The 21,447-nt window shown below is 34.5% G+C and overlaps 2 protein-coding genes across 2 annotated transcripts; one reads left to right on the forward strand and one right to left on the reverse strand.

The window, feature by feature from the left end:
* Nucleotides 1-160: 160 nt before the first annotated feature.
* On the reverse strand, nt 161-5,177 carry LOC140751055 (uncharacterized). The gene has a single exon (XM_073084878.1). It carries the CDS (start codon nt 5,139-5,141, stop codon nt 363-365), a length of 4,779 nt encoding a protein of 1,592 aa, XP_072940979.1. The 5' UTR covers nt 5,142-5,177; the 3' UTR covers nt 161-362.
* Nucleotides 5,178-16,940: 11,763 nt separating this feature from the next.
* On the forward strand, nt 16,941-20,263 carry LOC140751033 (uncharacterized). Its single transcript, XM_073084845.1, has 3 exons — nt 16,941-17,042; nt 19,541-19,637; nt 19,919-20,263. The coding sequence occupies exons 1-3, from the start codon at nt 17,025-17,027 to the stop codon at nt 20,053-20,055; spliced, it is 252 nt and encodes an 83-aa protein (XP_072940946.1). The 5' UTR covers nt 16,941-17,024; the 3' UTR covers nt 20,056-20,263.
* The last annotated feature ends 1,184 nt before the right edge of the window (nt 20,264-21,447 follow it).

The raw sequence follows: 21,447 nt of genomic DNA on the forward strand, positions 1-21,447 counted from the left end.
GAAGAATAGCATGTTTCAATTTGTCGATACAGATTCGCAAGTCGAAATACGTTCATAACATTTTATCAAGTTAACCTCGAAACTGTTGAACTAAATAATGCAATATTAATATTGCAGTAAAAAGTAAAGTTATAATTTGAGTGACTATTTAAAAACACCATTAACATTTATAAAAAGTGTATTTATCACAGAAGCTTACAAATATATAATAATTACATATTATAATAATTAAAATTAATAACAATCTACCTTCATAATCATAACATCAAAAATTTTGTCACTACAATATGAATTTTGTGGCACTTTATCTTTCCTAATATCCTATTAATCATTTTAAATACTTAAGATAAAGGTTAATAGGCTTAGGCATCGACGTAGTAATACATTCGTTTACTAGGGTCCAATATATACGCAGGGGTTGTTTCTAAGACGGGAACAGCACTTGCAAAGGTATTTAGAAACACTGCTGCATTATCTTTACCATCTTCAGTGGAAATATCTTTCTTAGTAGTATCTTCAATTTTTGTTGGTTCTATCTCTTTACTGTCTGCCTGAACAATTTTAGCACTTCGGTAGTTTCCACCATGCATTTGGTGTCTATCACCTCCTCTAGACCCATACGATCTAGAGTTGCTTCCATGAGTATTTGAGGACTGATCGTTTCTAGATTTGTGTTCGTCTAGTTCGACTATTTTTGCGTTTCGGCTGCCACCTCTCCGTCCACCACGACGCACTTCGTGTATAGATTTGAAATTACCACCATGCATTGGCCTTGCAGTCGGGCTCTCTGTAGTTTCACTTAATTCTATAAGCTTAGCACTTCTGCCGCGACTTTTTCTTGCACGTTCTATATCACTTCTTCTCCTGGAGTACGCGTCGCCCCTAATTTCAACTTGTTTAGATGTACTTTGAGATGTCATTGCATCACTGACTGCAGATTTTTTATTATCTCTTCGTGATGATGGCCAAGCTGCCGAGTCATCCATAAGTCCTTCAGCCCTTCTGTAGTTTCCACCGTGCTTAGGTCCATTTACCAGGTCTAACCCCTCTTTAAATATTTCTACACCTCCCAATTTGTTTACATCCTTAGCTAGGTTTTCATCCTTGTATAATTCTAGAGCTTCTATATTCTTCTGAGGTTTCTTTTTCGTCTTAGCTGGTATTTCTTTGATAATCTCAACTTCTTCGATGTCTTGTTTAAATTCGGTTACGTGTGGCGAAGATTTGTTTACTGGCAGTTCCTTATGGCTTTCAAACTTTTTCATTACAATAACTGGTTTAATTTCTAGTTTAGCACTTTGGGATTCAGTCGTCGCAGGAGGTGCTTCTGTGGTCCGAACTAGAGTTCTTTTTGTTGGTTCAGGAGTTGTAAGTTGAGGTTTAGCTTCCACTTCCACTTCCCTTTCAGCTTCCTCGTTTTCATCTTCATCATCATCTTCGTCTTCATCATCATCTTCTTCATCGTCATTATCCTCATCTTCATCGTCATCTTCGTGATGATGGTCTCTTTCTCCGTAATCGTCATCATCTTCTACACTTTTTGAACGACTATTACTAGAGCTTTCTTTTCTTCGGTCTTCTTTTTCATATTTTGGTATATATTCTTTATCATCATGTTTGACGCCGATCAATGCATCAACCTCTTCTTTCCCCAAATCTTCATCATCATCGTCATCATCGTCTTCACCATAACTTTTTGTGTCTGTTACTAATGTACTTTTTCTGCTTTTCTTTTTCTTAGCTCTATATTTAGGGCCATGAATTTCTGCATCAATGTCATGTAACTTAGGGGTTGTAGTTTTAGTTCGTGCCGGAACAGTTTCCGGTTTTTCCGTTTCGTATGAATCACGAAATCTGGTTATTAAACGTAATTTTGGTAATTCGCTCACATCTTCATCGTCTTCCTTTTTCGGTTTAGAAGTTGTTGGATTGGTTTTAATTCTTATTCTTGATGGGGCCTTTTTAGTTGTTGTTTTAGTACGTTCATTGTAATTATCGTCATCATATTCCTCATCATCTTCTTCACTTTCACTATCTTTAACAGACTTATCTGATCGGGATTGTGGTGCTATATCTTTTCCCTTTTCAATTTTACCATTTGATCGATCCTGTTTTCCTAGTTCTTCTGGATGTGGTAAAAATTTGGTTACATCGAAGAAAGGCCTAGTCGTTGTTACTCGTTGTCCATGATTGGTTTTCTTTCTATTATCGATTAAATCATAATCTTCAGAGTTTATATCAGATTTTGTTTGTGCCTTATAGTCTTCCATTGTTATTGATTTTTTATTTTCTACAGGCGTATATTGACTTTTATGATTAACGGGTCTTAACTCATATCTCGGTTCCCCACGTCGTTGATCTATACTTACATCAACAAAACTTGTATCAGAAATAGGCTTAGAACCTTTTTCCTTAGCAGCATTTTTTTCTCTGTCGCTTTTACCAATATCTTTATAAGTGCGCGCACTAACATTGCGTTTAACTACCTGTTCTTTTCCTTGATTAGTTGCAACTCTACTTGATTGTAATTGTTTTATTAGAGGACTTATATTATTCGTTGTGGTTGTTTTTTTAGAATCTTGTATTTGACTGTCCCTAATTATTTTATATGGTTCGTAAATAAAAGGTGTTGCTCGTTTATGCCTCGAGATTGTAGGAGGTTTTCTTACGTCTTCTTTTTGTTGAAGAGCTTTATTGGTATTTGGAATATTTGAAACTATTGCGTTCGGCTTAACTTCAGTAGATTTTGTTTCTTTCAGAATGGGTGACTTTTCAATAGTGGGTATTTCAAATACTTGTTTCGGGTACAACTTATCTAATAATGTAAACATGTCAATTTTTCCTTTTTCCTGTAAATCTTTAGATAAGTCTAATGCTTCATTTAAGTTAGATTCTGGTGCAGATTGTTCCTTCTTTTGCTTGAGCTTATAAATATCTATACTTGGCACTGTTACTGGTTCTGGATTTGATATAATTTCTTCCTTAAAGAAAGGACTATCTAGAGGATTTTCGCCGAAGTACTTAGCCTTAAAACAGTCTATTTTGTCACCAAGGCCTTTTAGTCGTGGATTTTTTTCTAGTGCACTAAAATCAGACTTATCTTTTTTTGTAGTATTCTCTTCATCATCTTCTGTGTCTCCTTCATCCTCATCTGGATGTCCATCTTTCTTTAATTTTTCAGGTATTGGATCAATATTTTCATCAACTTCCGGACATTCAAATTTTGACCTTGAATCATAAAATTCAGTACCACCTTCTGATTTTTTCGGAATTAATTTAAGGTTTTCCGCGTATCTTAATGGTGAATCCGGACTTATTGCTTTTAATTTCTTAAAATAGTATGGATATTTTTCACCAATGCTATCTGTTTTTGACACTATCTTTACTTTGGATAAATTTGCAATTTCTTTTTCACTTAGGTAGGTCTTATCTATGTCTATTTCTGGAACCTCAATATTAGTTTCACGTTTATTAACATCATGTTCAGAATCTTCCTCAGTTGTTTTTGTTGAATTTTCTTTATCTGAAGATTTACCGGGTGTTTTTTCTCTTTTAGTTCTTTCAGTCTCTTCTTCCATTGAACGATCATTAGTTTTATCACCTTCTTTAATTTTATTATTGTTAGGTCCATGGCTGTAAGTATCACTTTCATCGGAATGCTCCTTGACTTCTTCTGAGTAATCGTCAGATTCAGTTTCTTCTTCAGTGTCCTTATTGTCGTTTTTCCACTTTTTACGATCTAAGACTTGATCGCGATATTCTGAACCGTCGCCGTCCTGGAATTTAGCACTAAAAGTGGGTATTTTAAATTTACCTCCGCTATTTTCCTTTTCTTTAAGGAAACCTCCGTGTGCTTCGTGGTCTGAAGCATGTTTTTGTTCGCCAGCGTGATCGTAAGCAGAATCTTCATACCCTTCTTCTGAATAAACTGTTTGTGCTTTAGTACTTTTAATCGCTTCTCTTAGTCGAGGAGCATTTCGAATTTCGTCTAAAGTATCGGCATCTTGATATGCAGCTTCCTTAGGTAAATGTTTAGTCGTTTCCGTCTTTCTAACTTGAGCATAATTTTTGATAGGTACAAAGTCATCTTCTCCATCTTCAGTATCGTCTTCAGATGTATGTTCATTGGATTGCCCATTAGTTAATTCTAATTTTTGCTTCTCTAATGGCCTATTCTTTTGAACAGCTTCATTTATGGACTCATCGACGTTATTTCTTAGTTGTACAAATTTTTCTTTGCCTTTCTCATAAATGTCATAACCGTCCGAGGGTTCGCTATACTTTTCGGGTGGAGGCACTTGAGGGTATTCATTTTGCTCATCGTCATATTTCAATGCATGTTGTTGTCTTAACCGCTGCAGGTTGTTTTTAACAGGGCGATAGTGTATCGGTTTGATCTTGACATAGTTCTGATGCCATGGATGTCTCAATTTTTGATTCAAAATGTTTTCCCTATGATTATGTGGAGCAGGAGGTCTGTAATAAATTGGCCGACGTTGAGGCTGATGTATTTCATATGCGGCAGGCACATTTTTATGGGGCACTTTCTTACGATCTGTTTCTTCAGGACTCTCTAGGTATTCAGCCTTTGTTATATCAGGTTTTCCCGCTTCATTTTCATATTTTTGTAACCTGTTTTTGGCGTTGAGTAAATCATTTCTAATTTTATCCATAACTGGGTCTTGATAAAGTTCCTTTAAAGCGGGTTCCTCCAATTTGTAAGGATGAAAAATTTCATAGCTCGTCGTTGACGGGGTAACATGGCGTTGAGCTTCATTTTTCTTCACATACTCTTGATATGGGAGGAAGTTGTTATTTTCCTTATCTAACATCTCATGTTTTCCCAATTCTGGCTTTGCGACTCCTGTTTGTGGTTTGATTGGGTATGCCTTGTAGTGACTTTTCGGTGACTGGACGCCGTGGAACTGCGCGATGTCCACAGCAAATTTCGGTTTCTGGGCCGTGTACTGGAAATATTCATTCGGGATGGGTTTTTGTTTGGCCGGGGCGTTTTGTGGCGGGATCGTTTCGACCGCGAACTTATTCACTTCACTATTATCATTATTCCACACAACGGGTACTCTGATGGAGAGGCACAGGGAGCACTGCAGCGCCAGGAGGGTGGCCACTGTGACATGCATGGTGACATCGCGCGCGCGGGACGGCGGTTGACTAACCGGGCCGGAGGGCGGACAGAGTATTTATCTCCTCGGGTCGTCGTCGCGGACCGATTGCTCGACCGTCTCTTTGCTTACTTTTGTATGCTGCCCTAAGTAACGAGATTAGGGCGGGCTCAATTGCAAGTACATATAGACACAATATACATTTTTGTTAATTGTTTTTAGTAATATTAAACCTATATGGAGTTTCTAACAGTTTTTCATGCTTTTTATTTTGGGATCTCAAATATTTAGTAGTGGGTATTTATAAAATTTTAACACATTATTTATTGTATTTTTCTTTTAATTTCGTTCTTTATTATTTTTTTTTAATTATACTGGAATGGAAAAAAACAATTTAAAGTAAACAATATGTTCATCGTGGCTGGTGTGTACGTCCTTTATTTTAATAACACGCTTTTTTTCATCAAGAGCCCAATAAACTACTACTTAACAGTTTTAAACAACTACACTGGCAGAAATTGGTGGACATTTAATTTTGATCAGAAACTACTGAATCTACATATTAAAGGACTCCTAATCTATATTTGGTAGTTAAATATTCAGTCAGTTCAGTTCAGTCAGCCATATATTATTGGCCTATAAGCAAATCGCTGTCACTCATCGCTCGAACACGAGGTCGTTTCAACGACAGAGAAATTGAGCAAAAAGTGTACACAAGTTTAACGATTACCCGAACGATAAGACGAACTATGGTGTTAAGACAAAGATTAACCCGGATGTGGGCTAGTAGTGTGAAAGCTAAGAGATCAAATGTCATCACTTTCATACAAAAATTTCTTCGCGCTTTACATTTTAGTACGACTTTTTACCAACTAATAATAATTATAATTGATGACATTTCTTCATATCCTGTCTACTACTGTAACTACTATATTTAAGTCTTTGTGTGAAAGCACTTGAGCTAGATAGCGACAGCAAACCTGCGATTGCATTCAGAGAATCGACCCAGTCCGGTTTAATCCTAGCGCGCCCATTTCGAAATGTCGAAAATTTATAACAACGTAAATATCGCGTTGAACTTAACGAGAAATCGCCGCTGAAAGGGCATCGAACTGATCAGCATGCGTTCAAAATGAATAGTAAATGACCTCCGCTGGACACTAAATGTAGATCAAAGTGAGAAAGTCTCGAGTGGTGCATAAATTAGCAATCTTCTAGGTAATCTAGGTACGTGAGTGCATCTCTCTTCGTAAAGATCATGGTCAATACGTATTTAAAGATGTATAAGTATATAAAGGACACCTGTATAAAGATTAACCTATAAAAAGTAAATACAAATAAAACATTATTATCCTGTATTATTTACACAATGATCTTAATTTTAGATGTTGTGATAGATTTCTTAACTGTAATATTTTTAATTCTTTTTCAAAAAAGTTCTTTATTAATTGTTGACATAAATATCTTGTAATTCTTCCAAACTAACATTATGTAAGAATAAAATAACTTTTTAATTGTCTTAACTGTTATAATATTTTATTGTTCTTGCTCTAGTTCTAAAGCAGGCCTGGATCATATCGATGTTTTAAAACCACCAAACGGTCTTCAAATAAGCTTAACGATTCAATTGCAATAATAACAATAACTAAAGTGCTTCGTGCCTCGTGAAGCATGGAAGCGTGCATGAAATGCAACCAGCGGTCACCCATCCACTTCCCGACCGCGCCCGATGTTGCTTAACTTAGATCGGTTACCAGTTACAATCTACAAGCCGAGGCTATGCGTGCCTCGTTGCGCCAATCATGTTTAACTAGAATTAAATCTGTGGGCAGACCACATTATTTGTCTAGAAATTAATAGGTCAAACACGCATAGTTTAGTATTTATATTTACCAAAGTAATTAGGTATACTATTCCACTATGATCACTAAGGGGACCATTGGTAAAACCAATCAAACAGTACTTGTATTTGTGTTTTAGACAGATATAGGTGTGGCGGTGGTGCTTTCGGAGCCGTAACAAGAATATATTTTTTATTACATTATATTTTTAAATAGAGGTACCAATAATGCAGCATCAGGTAGAGCTGTTTCAAAATTAGATTCTCAAAGAATAGGGTCTAGGATTTTTGTCTTTTGTGTGTTGGACTCATAAAAAGACGAATACACATTTATCTAAATCCAGAATAGAAATCTTAATTGATTGTTTCGATATTTGTCTGGCTTGGGATTGAAGCCGATGTGTATAGGACCGATATGGTGACCGCTCCGCCATGCGGATCGTCAGTCACCGAGTTCGAGACGTTTACGCTGTGTTGAGATGTACAGTTTTTAGGTAAATCTACTGTTTTTGTAGTCGCAAGCCTGTTTCAACTTCAGCTATTTTCTGTAAAGATTATGTAGTATTTGAACTATTTTAAACTTAACCTTACCGCCATTTTGCTGCGAACAAATATTGAACCAAAATAATTGCTTACTTGGAAAATTAAATGCGAATAATTATTTTCTGGTCCAGTAAATATAATATCGTAGACGCTTTGTCTGCTAATTAAACGTTTATTTAGTGAAGGTTACACTTCAACTTTTTGTGAATAATTTGCAAATCAGTGCCGAATAAATGAGAACTCAGGAATCAAGAAGCAGTCCTAAATTTTTAAAGAATTTTCGACATTTTAATACGAAATAATCATGCAATCTGATCTCGGGTCTGTCATCATAAGTATTTACGCTCTACTAGCTATGCATTTAGATAGAATAGGTACATAAATTTATATTATACTTTTATGCTTTCAAAAAACTAAACCGGAACACAATATAGCGTCGCCGTTTTGTCAAAGTCGACACAATGCAAAAATAACAGATATTATAAGCGATATTTGAATTAAAGGTGGTCAATTTTTTTAATGTGTTAGTAACACAAAATGTATGTCATTCTAATGTTAAAAATATATATTTATTATTCAAGTACGTTATAGAGATTCTGAAAATTGGCATGTTCGATTCTCTCTACCAGAGATCAAAATCTTTATGACATCTTCACAGATGTTACTTCTTAAAACCGACCTATGATTTTGACGACTTCGCGACGACGCTATTTAAAAATATAAAAAAGAATTCATAGATTTCAAGTTATCAATAATATCTTACATCAATAGAATATTATAAGTGGAGCTGCATGAATTGTAACCCGAACCAAACTTTTGCATTATTATATTTTGTAAAATCACGACCAAGCGCAACCCTATTATGTACCCAAAAGATTTCATTGAGATTCTATGGAAAATAAAGTGTTGTTAGCACAGCAGCTGTTAAATTGACAATGAATGGCGTAAGATCGATAATTATTATTTAATTGGGTTTCTTTGATCGAGAATAATCGTTCAAGGTGGTCTAATTGACGAAAATGGAAGGCTTTATCGAGTTTGACGCAACGACTCGGTGGTAATAGTATTTGTGCAACGGATTGAGGGGGCATTTCTTTATGTAATTTACTGGCCAGTCGATTGGAATGAACAATTGTCGTTGATGTAATGTGGTGTATGCAACCTTTGGTAGCGACGCAACGTTCCTCAGTGGCTTAGGAAAGCTTATCGATATAATTTTAGTTTGAGATAATGGAAAGATTAATGGGTTTTAAATTGTGGTCAGTTTTTAACAGACTTCCTAAAGGAAAGAGGTTATATAATCGGTGCGTATATTTTTAGTAGAATTCAGGCTACATAACTCTTGGTAGAGTGGTGTGAGATAAAAGGAATGTGGAAGGTGGTGAAGAGATAAAAGGAATTCAAAAAAAATGAATTAAGTGAAAAGTTTGGTTATTGAGTTTATTAATTACCTGAAGAACAAAGCATGCTGTTTTTCTTCTTAGTTATTTCTAAATGAAGGTGCAGAAAATATTGCATACGTTTTATAGCGAGTTTCAAACTGTTTTCTGTTTGATATCGTTCATGTAATCTACAATGGTCTTTATTTTGAATGGGTACGAGTATAGGGCGTTAACTTTGCGGAAATTGTGCTATAATAGGATAAAACTAGTTTGCAATACTCCCCGACCAACATTTACAATGATAGGTATATAATATTTCTAAACCGTGCAGTGTGCACCGCTCTCTCTCCTACATAGAACACGTGCTTAAGCAGATAATTTAAATAGTACATACTCCACGGTGAACTCTTTGTGGTTCGGCTCCGTCGGCACCACCGCCACCGTATTTCTGCTAATAACAGCATTGTTAAGTACCGTTTCGGAGGGTGTGGTAAGGGAGACATAATTACCCGAGTCAATTCAACTTAGTATTCTGAGCTAGCAATGCATCTGTGGTCGACATCAGAGAGGATGTTAATCTTATTAGGAATTGATTACAGAGGTGCATGGCCGGCAGTAGCCACAGATGGACTGCACTTGTTGTTTGTGACCTACTTTTATATAATAAAAAAATAGCACCATTCACACATATACCGACAAGTGTTTGGCTCCAAAACATTAAGTTGGCTCTACGACTAATCGTGATGTTACCATTTGTATTTAGAAATCTCAGAGAGACCCCGTGCTCATTTATTTATGTAGAGCTTTAATAAACAGATGCTCTTTATTTTTGCTTTATTCTATTTTAGGACTTCTATAGCAGCTGTAGGTCACTGGAGACAGGTGTCTAGTGTCACTGACCCAGGTCTAGGTCAGGTCTAGCACCATAGATAATTCTCTCAGCTGTATTTGTACAACTGTCATTGTCTGAACAACAATAGCGTGATCTTGCTAATTTTATTTGTTGAACAATTATTTATAAAATTCGGATCTATCTTCATTGCTCTGATAATTATAATAATAAAGAGATAAGTAGGTAATAAAGACTTATGAGAAAGTTCCCATCTTTCAATATATGTTAAAGCTTTAAAAAAAATAACAAAAAAATGAAACCGACTTCTATGTCACTACAAAGTAAAAAATAATTCAAATAAATGTTTGTTTAGTACATATTTCTGCTGGTCATACATAAAAAATACGCGACGAATAGATAACCTCTCTGCCTTTGGGAAGTAGGTTAAAAATATGAGCTAACTTATAATTATGTCACAAAATTTTCCATAATATTATCAGACTTCAAAGCTGTGTAAAGTGTACCAACTTGTATTTGGCTAGTATATTTCCATTAATGTATTGGAAGTATTAAATTAGAACTTAATATGTTAACTTAAACGTGGTTTGTGCCGCCCAAGGACCTTAAACAGAAATCCTACCTAAATTTCATGTCGAGTCGAACGAACATTAAGTTGAAACACATTATTCTAGTTATTATCTCTGCCTAATCGATACTACATTTTTAGACAGCTATAGCAGGAATACATGTGACGGTAGTGCCATATTGTCGAAACACAAAAGTATCATCACAAGACTATGATCATGTATTTTGTGGTATATCAATAACATTAAATATAATTTACGTTATAAAATACATAGTGAAAATTTATTACAAACTGACAAAATTAAAAAAAATAAAAAAACATATAATTTAATATTTAACAAACTTCATTTCCTTGATAAAATCAGTTAATTTTAATAGTTAACCTTGATTTAAATAAGAAATTAAGCGAAACGACCTATTAGTACCAGTTAAAATGCAATTCTTAACTTGCAAACGCTATTATATTTTGATCCGTTGACACTATAAGTTACGGAGTTAAGTACTATTAAATAACTTTCAGATAATTGAAAATATAGTAATTAATAAATTTCGATGCAGGATACGCGACGAAAGGTAATTCGTTTAATTTTCTTTTATGCTTTAAAATCATTTATATCAAAAATGCCGCCGTTGTTAAAGTTTTTTACATAAAATTATAAATTATCGTGAGGAAATCTGCATACCTGAGAAATCTAAAAAAAAATGTTTTAGAGATATGTGAATCTTTCTCACTCTGAGAGGAAACCCGTGCCCAGCAGTGGGACAGTAATGGGTTGATGATGATGATGCACATCAAAACATCTTCGCTACATAACACTGATGTAAAACACTAATAGGGCAGGAATTTATAGCTATACATATTATAGCTATGATATTGCTTATTTTCATTTGACTATAAACAAAGCCTTTTATTTTTATACTCATTTTTAAATATCCCAAAACTCTAATACCTATGTATCGTAAAAGTATCCAGAACAGTAATTGTAATTGTTCTGTATAGTGTGGGGTTCCTTGTGTGATAACCGCTAAGGAAAATCTAAAGAAAAGGGTTAATAGGTATTTTCTAGGTTAAACGCGCTTCATGTTAAACCGCGTTATCGCTTTCTATCGGTGAAATCGGGGTCAAACCCGGGTCTTTACAGATTAATAACAAAACATCGCGATCCGATAAGAAAAGTAGGTTTGGAAGGTGGTAGAATCCTTTATGGTTCGACTTCGGCGGCACCACCGCTACACCTATTTCTGCCTCATGACAGCTGCATTAAGCGCTGTTCTGTGTTAGTTTGAAGGGTGTGGTAAGAAGACATACTATCCAAGGCGTTCCAGCTTAGTCCTTAGGAGTAGTAGGAGTAAAATAATAATCATCATGACTAACCTGGGATCGAATACAGAAGCCTCTAAATGTCTAAACATAATGAGCGCCTTGCAAATCGTTGCGGATTGCGGGCTGTTGGTTTTATTGCCGTTATTTTTTTTTAAATAAAAAAAATATATGTCCATTATCCACTTGAAGTCCATTACAGATATTTTGGACAGAGATAAGGACTATTCGTTTATCGTTTCTTTAAACTGCAATTGAAATTGTATAAGAAAGCTTTTAGAAAGTTAGTGGTGATATTATTTGTTGTGTACCTGACCCAAATGCACAAAGATACATTTTCCAGATAGAATAGCAAAAAAAAAGGTTTATGAATTATAAAATAAAAAAATATGATGTTGTAATGTCCTTACTCAATTATTATTATTATGTTTTACAACTAAACGCAATTGCTATCGAACTATAAATAAGTATGACAACGCAATCGCAAACGAAAGCCATATAGCTCGGCATCTTGGAACAATAAGTAAACAATAAGTCATTGGCCACAGACGTTATCATTGTTATAGGCTGTTTCATAACGATGGAAACGCCTACCACTCGGTACGGTAGCAATTACTGAGGTATGACGTGTACACTAGATGGCGTTGCATTCGATCCGCTCTCGATTCTTAGGGATCGGTGGGCGGTGAGAAATAAAAGGGTTTTTGTTTTTCGATACAACTTTCACTTTGTAATTAGATTAATTACAAAAATGTATTAAAAAGGTGTAGGTTTTTTATTTTTATATAAAAGAAATAATAAAATATTAACATTTTGATTTAGGGTGAATATTTTGAGATAACAATTTTTAAAGTTTTTATACGCAAGATTGAATCAGAGTTGCTTCGAGCTTATCCGCAAGATTTTTGGAAACTTAGGGAATATATTTTCGAAAAATACATCATGATAATTGCAGGACAACTGTTTCCTGTTTTCCTTTTTTTCATAATTACTTATTTATATTTAAGATATGTTTTTTGTTATATTTATTAAATACACAATGTAACACGGCCTCTTTATCGGGGGGTAGATATCCCAGGCACTTTTGATTTTTCAAATTCAGGTGCGTTTTAGAAACTGATTAACACTTGTACTTGTACTTAGTACATCTGTTCTACATAGACTAGTGTACTAAATATACTATACTGAACCAGCTATTAAATATTCAATTAAATAAGAATTTTCATAGTGTTTATTTAACTGTTTTTATATCCAAGAGTTCGTCGGTCAAAGTCGTCTGATTTGCATTTTGTAACATTTTCCAGAAAACGACGAGTTTTGCAACCCTTGATTAGAAAATGCGAGTCAAGGAAATATTGTGTATTTATATTGCACTTAGACTTTAAGTTTAATGAGTTTTTGTAGCGCTATTTTGTAAGCAAATATTGAGTAAGTAGTTACGGAAGTTATTTGTGTATTCGGTAAAATCGTCGAGTTTGTTATATTTTGTAAGAAAAACTAATTAATGTAATTTACATAATGTCAAATTCTTTAATGATTTGTTTCCGTATTGGAAGTAAAACATGAAACATTCTATTCCTATTTAATGAACTTGGGATATTATGGAAAATATTTACATTTTAGTAAATTAATCGTGTAAATTTTATGCGAAGAGCAATCAAGTACTTAAGTTATATTATTACCGTCTTAATTAGAATGCTGCGGCTGCCTGAAGTAGATGTGGATTAAATTGGATTAACGCGTATCAAGCAACTCAACTTTAATGTTACCTTGTAAAACATGTTACTTTGTAAACACAGTAGTTTTTTCAAATTCAATTAAATCTGCCTCGGTAGTTCATATGTATTTGAAGTTCTAATTTTGCAACTTTATTCCTAACCCCAACTGAATTAACTGAAATAAATAATAAATAAACGCTTTCTACACTCACAGCCCCACTAGGATTCTCTATGTCGTGTGTGTCATGGACACAGCCATACACAAATACGCAAACACCCAGACCCAGAAACAGAAATCTGAATTCATAATTTAGATATCTGTCTGGCCGGGACTCCAACCCCAGATCCTTTGCGCATCAAACTGGTATGGTGACCGCTCCGCCACGCGAGTCGTCGAATTTTGAATACACGTTTGTTTTGCATGACAATAGATTATAATAGGTAAAAAGTGAATGCCTTATTTTCATGAATATTTTTTCCTAATACCATGGGTTGAACTTTCACATACAACTAGGTATAGGTAATTAATTATACATACGTTACGGATATTTAAACAGGCTGTAAGATTATTGAAGTGTTAGGTTTTTTACTTTCCCTTCTATTTATGTAATAAAAGTTTACTCCCAAACTGAGAGAGATTAAGGCCACAGTCTTGGTTTGAAGCTTCGAAGTTTGTTGTAAGAGAGACCAACTTTTCCAATATAGTCCTTACGGGTAGTGGCCAAACTCAGGTAGGAATTTAATCTGATCTGGGGTTGTTTATATAAGTCCATGGGTGGTAGTAGCCACATATCATAAGGAGGGCTGCATCCTCTTTTATTACTCCTGTGTTATAAAAAAAATACTGTGTTCGACGAACATTTATGATTGGCCTTACATAAGAAATTTAATCAATGGTAATAAAATATACTTCTGAGATACGCCTAATGAAAGTCTTACCGCACCCTTCAAAAATACTTGTACAAGTAATAAAACCAGCTTACCAAAAATTTATTCATGTAAAATACGATTAGGTAATTATGATACTATAAAATACATAACACTTTCTACAATCAGACACCTATACTATAATTCCCCGTGTTATGCATTTAAGTCATACAAAGCCTTATAAGACCCAAAAGAAAATCACTTTATATTTTTTTTTGCAAAATTTGAGTAGTAAATGAGCATGCAGTGTACTTGATGGTAAGAAGTCACCTCCCATGGCCATTTGTAACATTAAAACAGGGGTTCTACTTGATTACAGATGGGTTGCCACTCCAGAGGACACAAATTGATTATTTCATACGTCAGTCTGTCTCCACATCTTTCTACCGATACGCAAGAACTCCACGTAACTGATGTGGTGGTCATAGGTACCTTTTCTGGCGCACCATACTAATTATTCATATAAAAAAAAAATGGTTGCCTGTAAAGTCGGTTTTACGGGCGAAGATTTTACGTGACAACGTCTTTTTCTCGGTAGAATATTTATTGATATGAATATAATTAAATTGCACAATAGGAACAAGGAATTGACCACACGTGTGAACTTGTATTGTGACGCTTTCTTGTTTTTCCAACGCCAAGAACGTTCGAGAAAGACAAAGACAGAGACACAAGCATGCGCCGATTCAATGCGCCTAATTCTCTAGTGCTGCGCGCGCGGCAGACCGATCATAGTTGAGTGGGAGAGAGACGCAAGGCATTCGGCGGGCCTCTCTCGTTCGGTGACTCATCGTAACGTTACCGGGCGTTACACTTTTTCATAAGTGATTCCCAGCCGCAACCTAATTTAAGACGTTGTCACGTCAAAAATCATTTTGTCCTAACCGGGCATCGAATCCGGAACCTATTGCCTAGCAAACCGGTCTAGTAACGGTTACATGTCTTTATTCACAGTAATTACTTCGATGCGTTAATATGTGCAATGATACAATAGTATTTAATGACTTCCTCGTCACAAAGGCCACGAATCACAATAAAACTCGTTTTACATATGGCTTATTTGCTATCTTATAAGTGGCATTCAGTTGCCAAGGCCTTAAGTTAAGGCTGTTTATGGATAGAGCGGTTTGCACGCGCGGTTTTGACGTACTTGTAAAATATGAGCGATTTGGAACTAACTAGAGAAGTGAGAAATAATAAATAAATGCGATTCTTTATATAACTTTCTATATTTTATATTATTTTTTTATATTATAGGAGTAGCAGACGAGCATGCAGTCCACCTGATGGTAAGTGGCTACTGCCGCCCATGGACATCTGTAATCAACCTCAGATAGGATTAGATATTTCTATCTGAGGTCAGTCACAGATGCGCTGCTACGCCTGAGGACTAAGCTGGAACTCCTCGGAAAAGTCTGTCTCCCTTACCACACCCTTCAAACCGGAACACAGCAGTGCCTAACACTGCTGTTATTAGGTAGAAATAGGTGTGGCGGTGGTGCCGCCGGAGTCGAACCACAAAGGGTTCTACCACCTTTAATATTAGTTTCTATATGTATTAATGATCTGGTGTAATCAATCAAAGCATGTATTTAACATAAGCCTCGAGTTAAACTTATTTCATAGTAAGGATATTTCAGATATTATAGAATATGATAAAATTTACACACAGTATTTATTGTGTAAAAGATATTGCAAAATAATTACATCACTGAGCCGTTATCAAAATCATTCCCTGTTCTTATGAAATATCGTTGTTATGTAAAATATGTTATAATTATATAAATACTTCTGCTATAGTTGAAATAAACTGTTGTATTATTACATTTATATTAAATTTTTATGAGGACAAGACTAAAAACTAAAACTAAAATGCTTTCTACACTCACAGCCCCACACTAGGATTCCCTGTATCGTGGGTGCTATGGACACACACATAGACAAATACACAAATACCCAGACCCAGAAACAGAAATCTAAATACATCATTTAGAAATCTGTCTGGCCGGGGATCGAACCCGGGACACACTGCGCGTCAGACCGGCATGGTGACCGCTCTGCCATGCGGGTCGTAAAAAACGCCGCGTTTTTGTTTTTGTTGATAATTCTAAACTCGTCCTGTGCTTAGAACTTTATAAAAATATTATGTCTACATGCGCTATTTGAATTGTTGGGAGATTCTAAACATTTTTTTTATTTAATATAAGTACATTACCAATACCAATTTATTGAAACATTTTTAGTTTTTTTTTTTTATATTAGTGCAACCGTTACTACAGGGTAGGTATATTTAATATACTTAAAGTAAAACATAAAAATGTTAAATTTTTCATGTATGAATATTGAATAATACGTAATACATATTTTATTAGTGTTGGGCAAGTTGTAGAGCTGAAGGAGGCCTGGGGAGTTTTCATTATAGTTCGATCGTCCACCGTCCACCGTCGATCAGATCTTATAACCAATAGGCTATTTGTTCAATTGATGTTGAATAATAAAAATATACATCTTAATGCAAAAGTAAAGTATTGTTAAGTGACATTAAGTTGCTAAAGTTTTTTGCAAAGTAATGTATGTATTGTATAGAATCGCGATTGTGTTGTTATAAGAACCCTAGCGACACCAACGATTTATAGATTTAAAAAGGGCAGTCGTTATCAGAATAGCCCAGTAGCTGACGCCAGCCGCATCTCTCGATATAAATAGCAAGAGATTGCGCGCGGCGCACACTAGTGTCTGTTACCGTTTCCACAATGCTCTGTGTGCGTCAGGTGCGTGTTTGTTTATTTTTTGAAACTACGAAACAATTCTGATATTTTTTATTATTTTGCAGAATCAAACAGTAAATCATGCTTATATATATTTTTTTAATTTAAACTGCTTTTAATATATCTGTTTTTTTTTTAGTTTTATTGGTTGGTTAAGTTATTATTTGTGAGGTCAATAAGTATAATATACATATTCGTTTATGACTGGTTAGCGAAAAACAACGATTTGGGTGGAAAATTCCATATTAATTAAAATATTTATCAAATAATTTATTATCATTTGTGAAGACATAATTAAGTGTTATAGAAGGAAAAATTCGTGTATTAAGAGCAATTATGACCTTAAAACCTTTATATTACGTAATTACTCTCATGATATATGTAAAATGTTTGATAAGGTTGATAAGTTACATGAACATGTTATGAGTACTTCAAGGAAGTATATTAATAATAATTATAATAAGACGGATATTACCTTAATTGAAATTGTTACGTAAAGCCCCCAAATCTTAGTATTTTGATAACTTTAAAACAACCTGATGTTCTTCATTTCATCGGTTATACTGAAATAATATATAAATAATTGTGTAAAGCTTTGTACTACATATACTAAAACAAATGAACAACTTTGTTTTGTAATGACGCGTAACCAAGTAAATGCTTGAATTCGTTCTTATAAAAGACTTCAACGCGTACGGCACGATTACACGTTTTCAAAATAAGTACGAAAGATATACGTAATCTTTATATTACGTATATCTTTCGTACTTATTCCCAAAATATAAAGTTTTAGTCATTGATTTAAGAGTTATCCATATGATGGTTACTAAAGAGGATTATTTAAATTGTAATGTCTTCCAAGATTGTAGTTATGTTTGAAAATCAATATCATTGTCATAAATAACATTTTTCTGTCCTATTGCTGAGCAACTGTGGCCTAGATGATAAATGTCATCATCATAAATCAATAATCATACAAATAATACCAAAACGTCGAAAATAATTTATATACTTTCAATTTTCAATCAAAGTTTGAATCAAAAAGTTGCAGGTAACCTAACATGAATATACAAACACCTCAGCAACAGCCACCTGCATTACCTTGCGCCCTTTACTTGTAACTGATCTATGACAGAATAAATATAATATGTTCTCATTCGAGATTAATTGGATCATTGTCTTAGCGAAAGTCACCCGGCCCTGGCCGAACAAACTTGACCTTGTGTGACAGATATGTGACATAACTTGTATCATTCAAAGTCAGCTGTCATTTGAAAAGGCTTTATGGTATTAGATGTTACGCAAATGTTTAAAGGGCATATACCTCTACTATTCTGAATATCAATGTTGGCCTTGCTTGTATAGTTTATATTGGGTTTAGGAGAAATACCATAATATACAAAAAATACGTATAGTATGATATAAGATGTCTTTGTACTACAAAGTTTTTAACTAAAGGATTGTCAGAACTAAAATAGCTCTAGTATGGTCGATTTTAGAAGTTCAAACGTCCTCTGTTGTAAGGCCGGAAATAATAACGGAGTTTTAATTATCACTTACTGAATTAAAATAAATACATATGATATACGTGTGGAATTCTTAAAGAGTCTATACTCTTCTAAAAACTTCTTCACTACCTATGGAGTATAAAAGTTTTTTCTAATTTTTTTTCACGTTTTGACACTGATTGCGCCATCGTCACATTTCCTTGTAACCTTCTGGAACAGCAAAGAATCTGTAATTAACCTCAGATTGGCCGTTTGTTCTATGTATTTGGTGTCGGTTACAGAAGTACGCAGTAGCGATCGCTTACAAAAAGTAAATCGTAACCATTATAAAAGTGTTACGGTTGTGTAAAATAAACACATTAAAAATAAAGAAACATAAAACTACAGACCGTTAATACAATAATGTAATCAGTTTACGACCGTACAAAAAATTAGGTGGGACATGTTTAACACAAACACTTACATAATGTATTACTTTATTTGTAAATTGCGCTTACGAATGTGACGCCATGCATCCGGTAAAATTATGTATGTTACAACTTTATGTTTGAATCCAAAAATTCTGTATTTGAATTTGTAAAATTGTACCTCTACCTTTTTGGCATCATAGACACAAGTAAAAATAAAAGCGTATAAAAATATTATAATTATGTTTCATATGCATTATATCATGCATGCATAAATGAATACGTATAGTCCCCGACAAAGTGCTAGTCCGCTCTGAAGTTGTTGAGAGTTGGTGTAGCCATACAATTTACTATGGCGAGGCGATTTATTTCTATGCTCAAAGCGGACTAGTAGTTTTACGCGGACTATACATTACAATTATAACCACAATGCATATATTATATTTAAGCTACTGAAAAACAATCTGTAATAGAGCAGCAACAGCAACCAGACTATGTTTTTCCTCCCAATCACTAATTCACTAATTAATAAAATAGAATTATATTTTTTATCAAAACTTATGGTATAAATAATGTTAATTTCCAGGTCCTAATATGCGTATTACTGGCGCTAGTGACGGCGACACTAGCGCGGCCAGACAGCGCGGGACACTACCCTGATCCTCCCCCGGGCATTTCTCATGGTATGTACCTATGTACAACTGACTTTTACTGTGCATGCTGTTATACTCGTGGCGTGTATTTCTTCACTAATCCGAATTTCTTTTTTAAGTGTAGAAGTAGCAAGTGTCCAATAGTTGAATATGGAAGTATATTCAACTATTCTCCTGATCTCTCCTAATTGTGGACAGAGACCCATTTCCCTCAGTAGAACAAGAAACGGTGCAACTGATAAACGTAATAATTAACGATCAATGAATACCGTGTTTTATATAATAGTATAAATGGTTTTTTTCTTTTACAGGTGGCATACCATACGGCAGTATGAGTGGTAACGTCGCTGCGTATTATAAGAATCGAGCGCCATCTGGCCGCGGTGTAGCGAACTTCCAAGATGCCGAAGCGCACCTTAACTTCGCGCCAATTGAACAGTGGCTGTGATCATGATAGTGATGGACTGTAACAAGTGTAGATAGTTCTCATTATGGTGCAATAGATGGCGCCTATTTCAATTGAGGCAAGGACCATGAGACATTATGACAAAAATGTTTTTATGTTTATTTATATAAAGCAATTTTACCCGTTTTAAAATATTATAGATTTATTTATTTCCAGTCAAGTTAAAGTTAAAAATAAAGTTTATTTTTAAGGGACTTTTTTCAACTTTTGTCACCTTAATATTGTAGAGTTAAAAAGAATATGTGCCTTAAATCCCTTTTCACTAGATTAATTTAATTTAAATAGCATTAATATCTTCTCATTCTGAGAGACCCATTCCCAGCAGTGGGATAACAGTTTCTTTACCACATAGATTAGTAAAGATTACTCACTCCCAACTAGAAAATGTGCCCTGTTTTGAGAATTGAAATACTTGCGTAAAAAAGTTTTGCCACGTCTCCGTGCTAAAATATTCCTAAAATATTTGAAATAATTATTTATTTATTATGTAAATTCATGTAAATTACGCAGTATTAGTTATTTATTCGTAAATTTTCTCTAAAAATGTTTTTATTTGTCAAGAATTCAAAAAAAGAATTTACGATAATAAGCCATTTGTGGCTTCATTCAATTTCAAGGCGGCGAAGTATCTTTACTAATCTATGCTTTACCATGACAAAATCACAAAACCTGACAAAAACTTTTGTTTATAAAAACTTAGGTTCTACTTAATACATATATACTTGAGAAACGTGTATGAAAACACATTTGCGATACATTCAGGACTATGTAGGTAATAATTTAAAGAGAATATGATTAATGTAAGTTTAGCTAAGTGGGTACTTGGAATGCGTATTTAAGAGGGTATAATCATAATGTCGTAGTCGAAGTGTGGATTTAGTCTAATTATTAACATCTAGAAAATTCTAGGAAAAGTAACAAAGAAATCTTAATATTAGTAAGTATTTTTGAAGGTGGTAGAACCCTTTGTGGTACTACACTGGCGGCGCTACCGCCACGCCTATTTCATAACAACAGTGTTAAACGCTACTCTGTTCTGGTTTGAAGGGTCATACTTTTCAGAGGCGTTTAAGCTTAGTCCTCAGGGGTAGCGGCGCATCTGTGATTGACCTCAGGTAGAAATATATAATCATATCTGGAGTTCATTACATACTGCCATGGGCGGCAGGCTACTTACCTTCAGGTGGACTGCAAGCTCGTCTGCTACTCCAATATTACAAAAAAATCCCTTGCTCTCATATGCGTAATGAAAATAGTGGAAGCATTTGTGTAGTACCTATATTTTCATAATAATGCGTTGTCAATTATTGTTTTCATTACTGGCTGATATGGATGCATGCATATTAAATACGCATAGAATTTTTCTATATTCAA

The sequence above is a fragment of the Epargyreus clarus genome, unplaced genomic scaffold (genome assembly GCF_041222505.1).
Source record: "Epargyreus clarus isolate Ecla_fem2 unplaced genomic scaffold, WU_Ecla_fem_2.2 ptg000021l, whole genome shotgun sequence".
Taxonomy (NCBI): domain Eukaryota; kingdom Metazoa; phylum Arthropoda; class Insecta; order Lepidoptera; family Hesperiidae; genus Epargyreus; species Epargyreus clarus.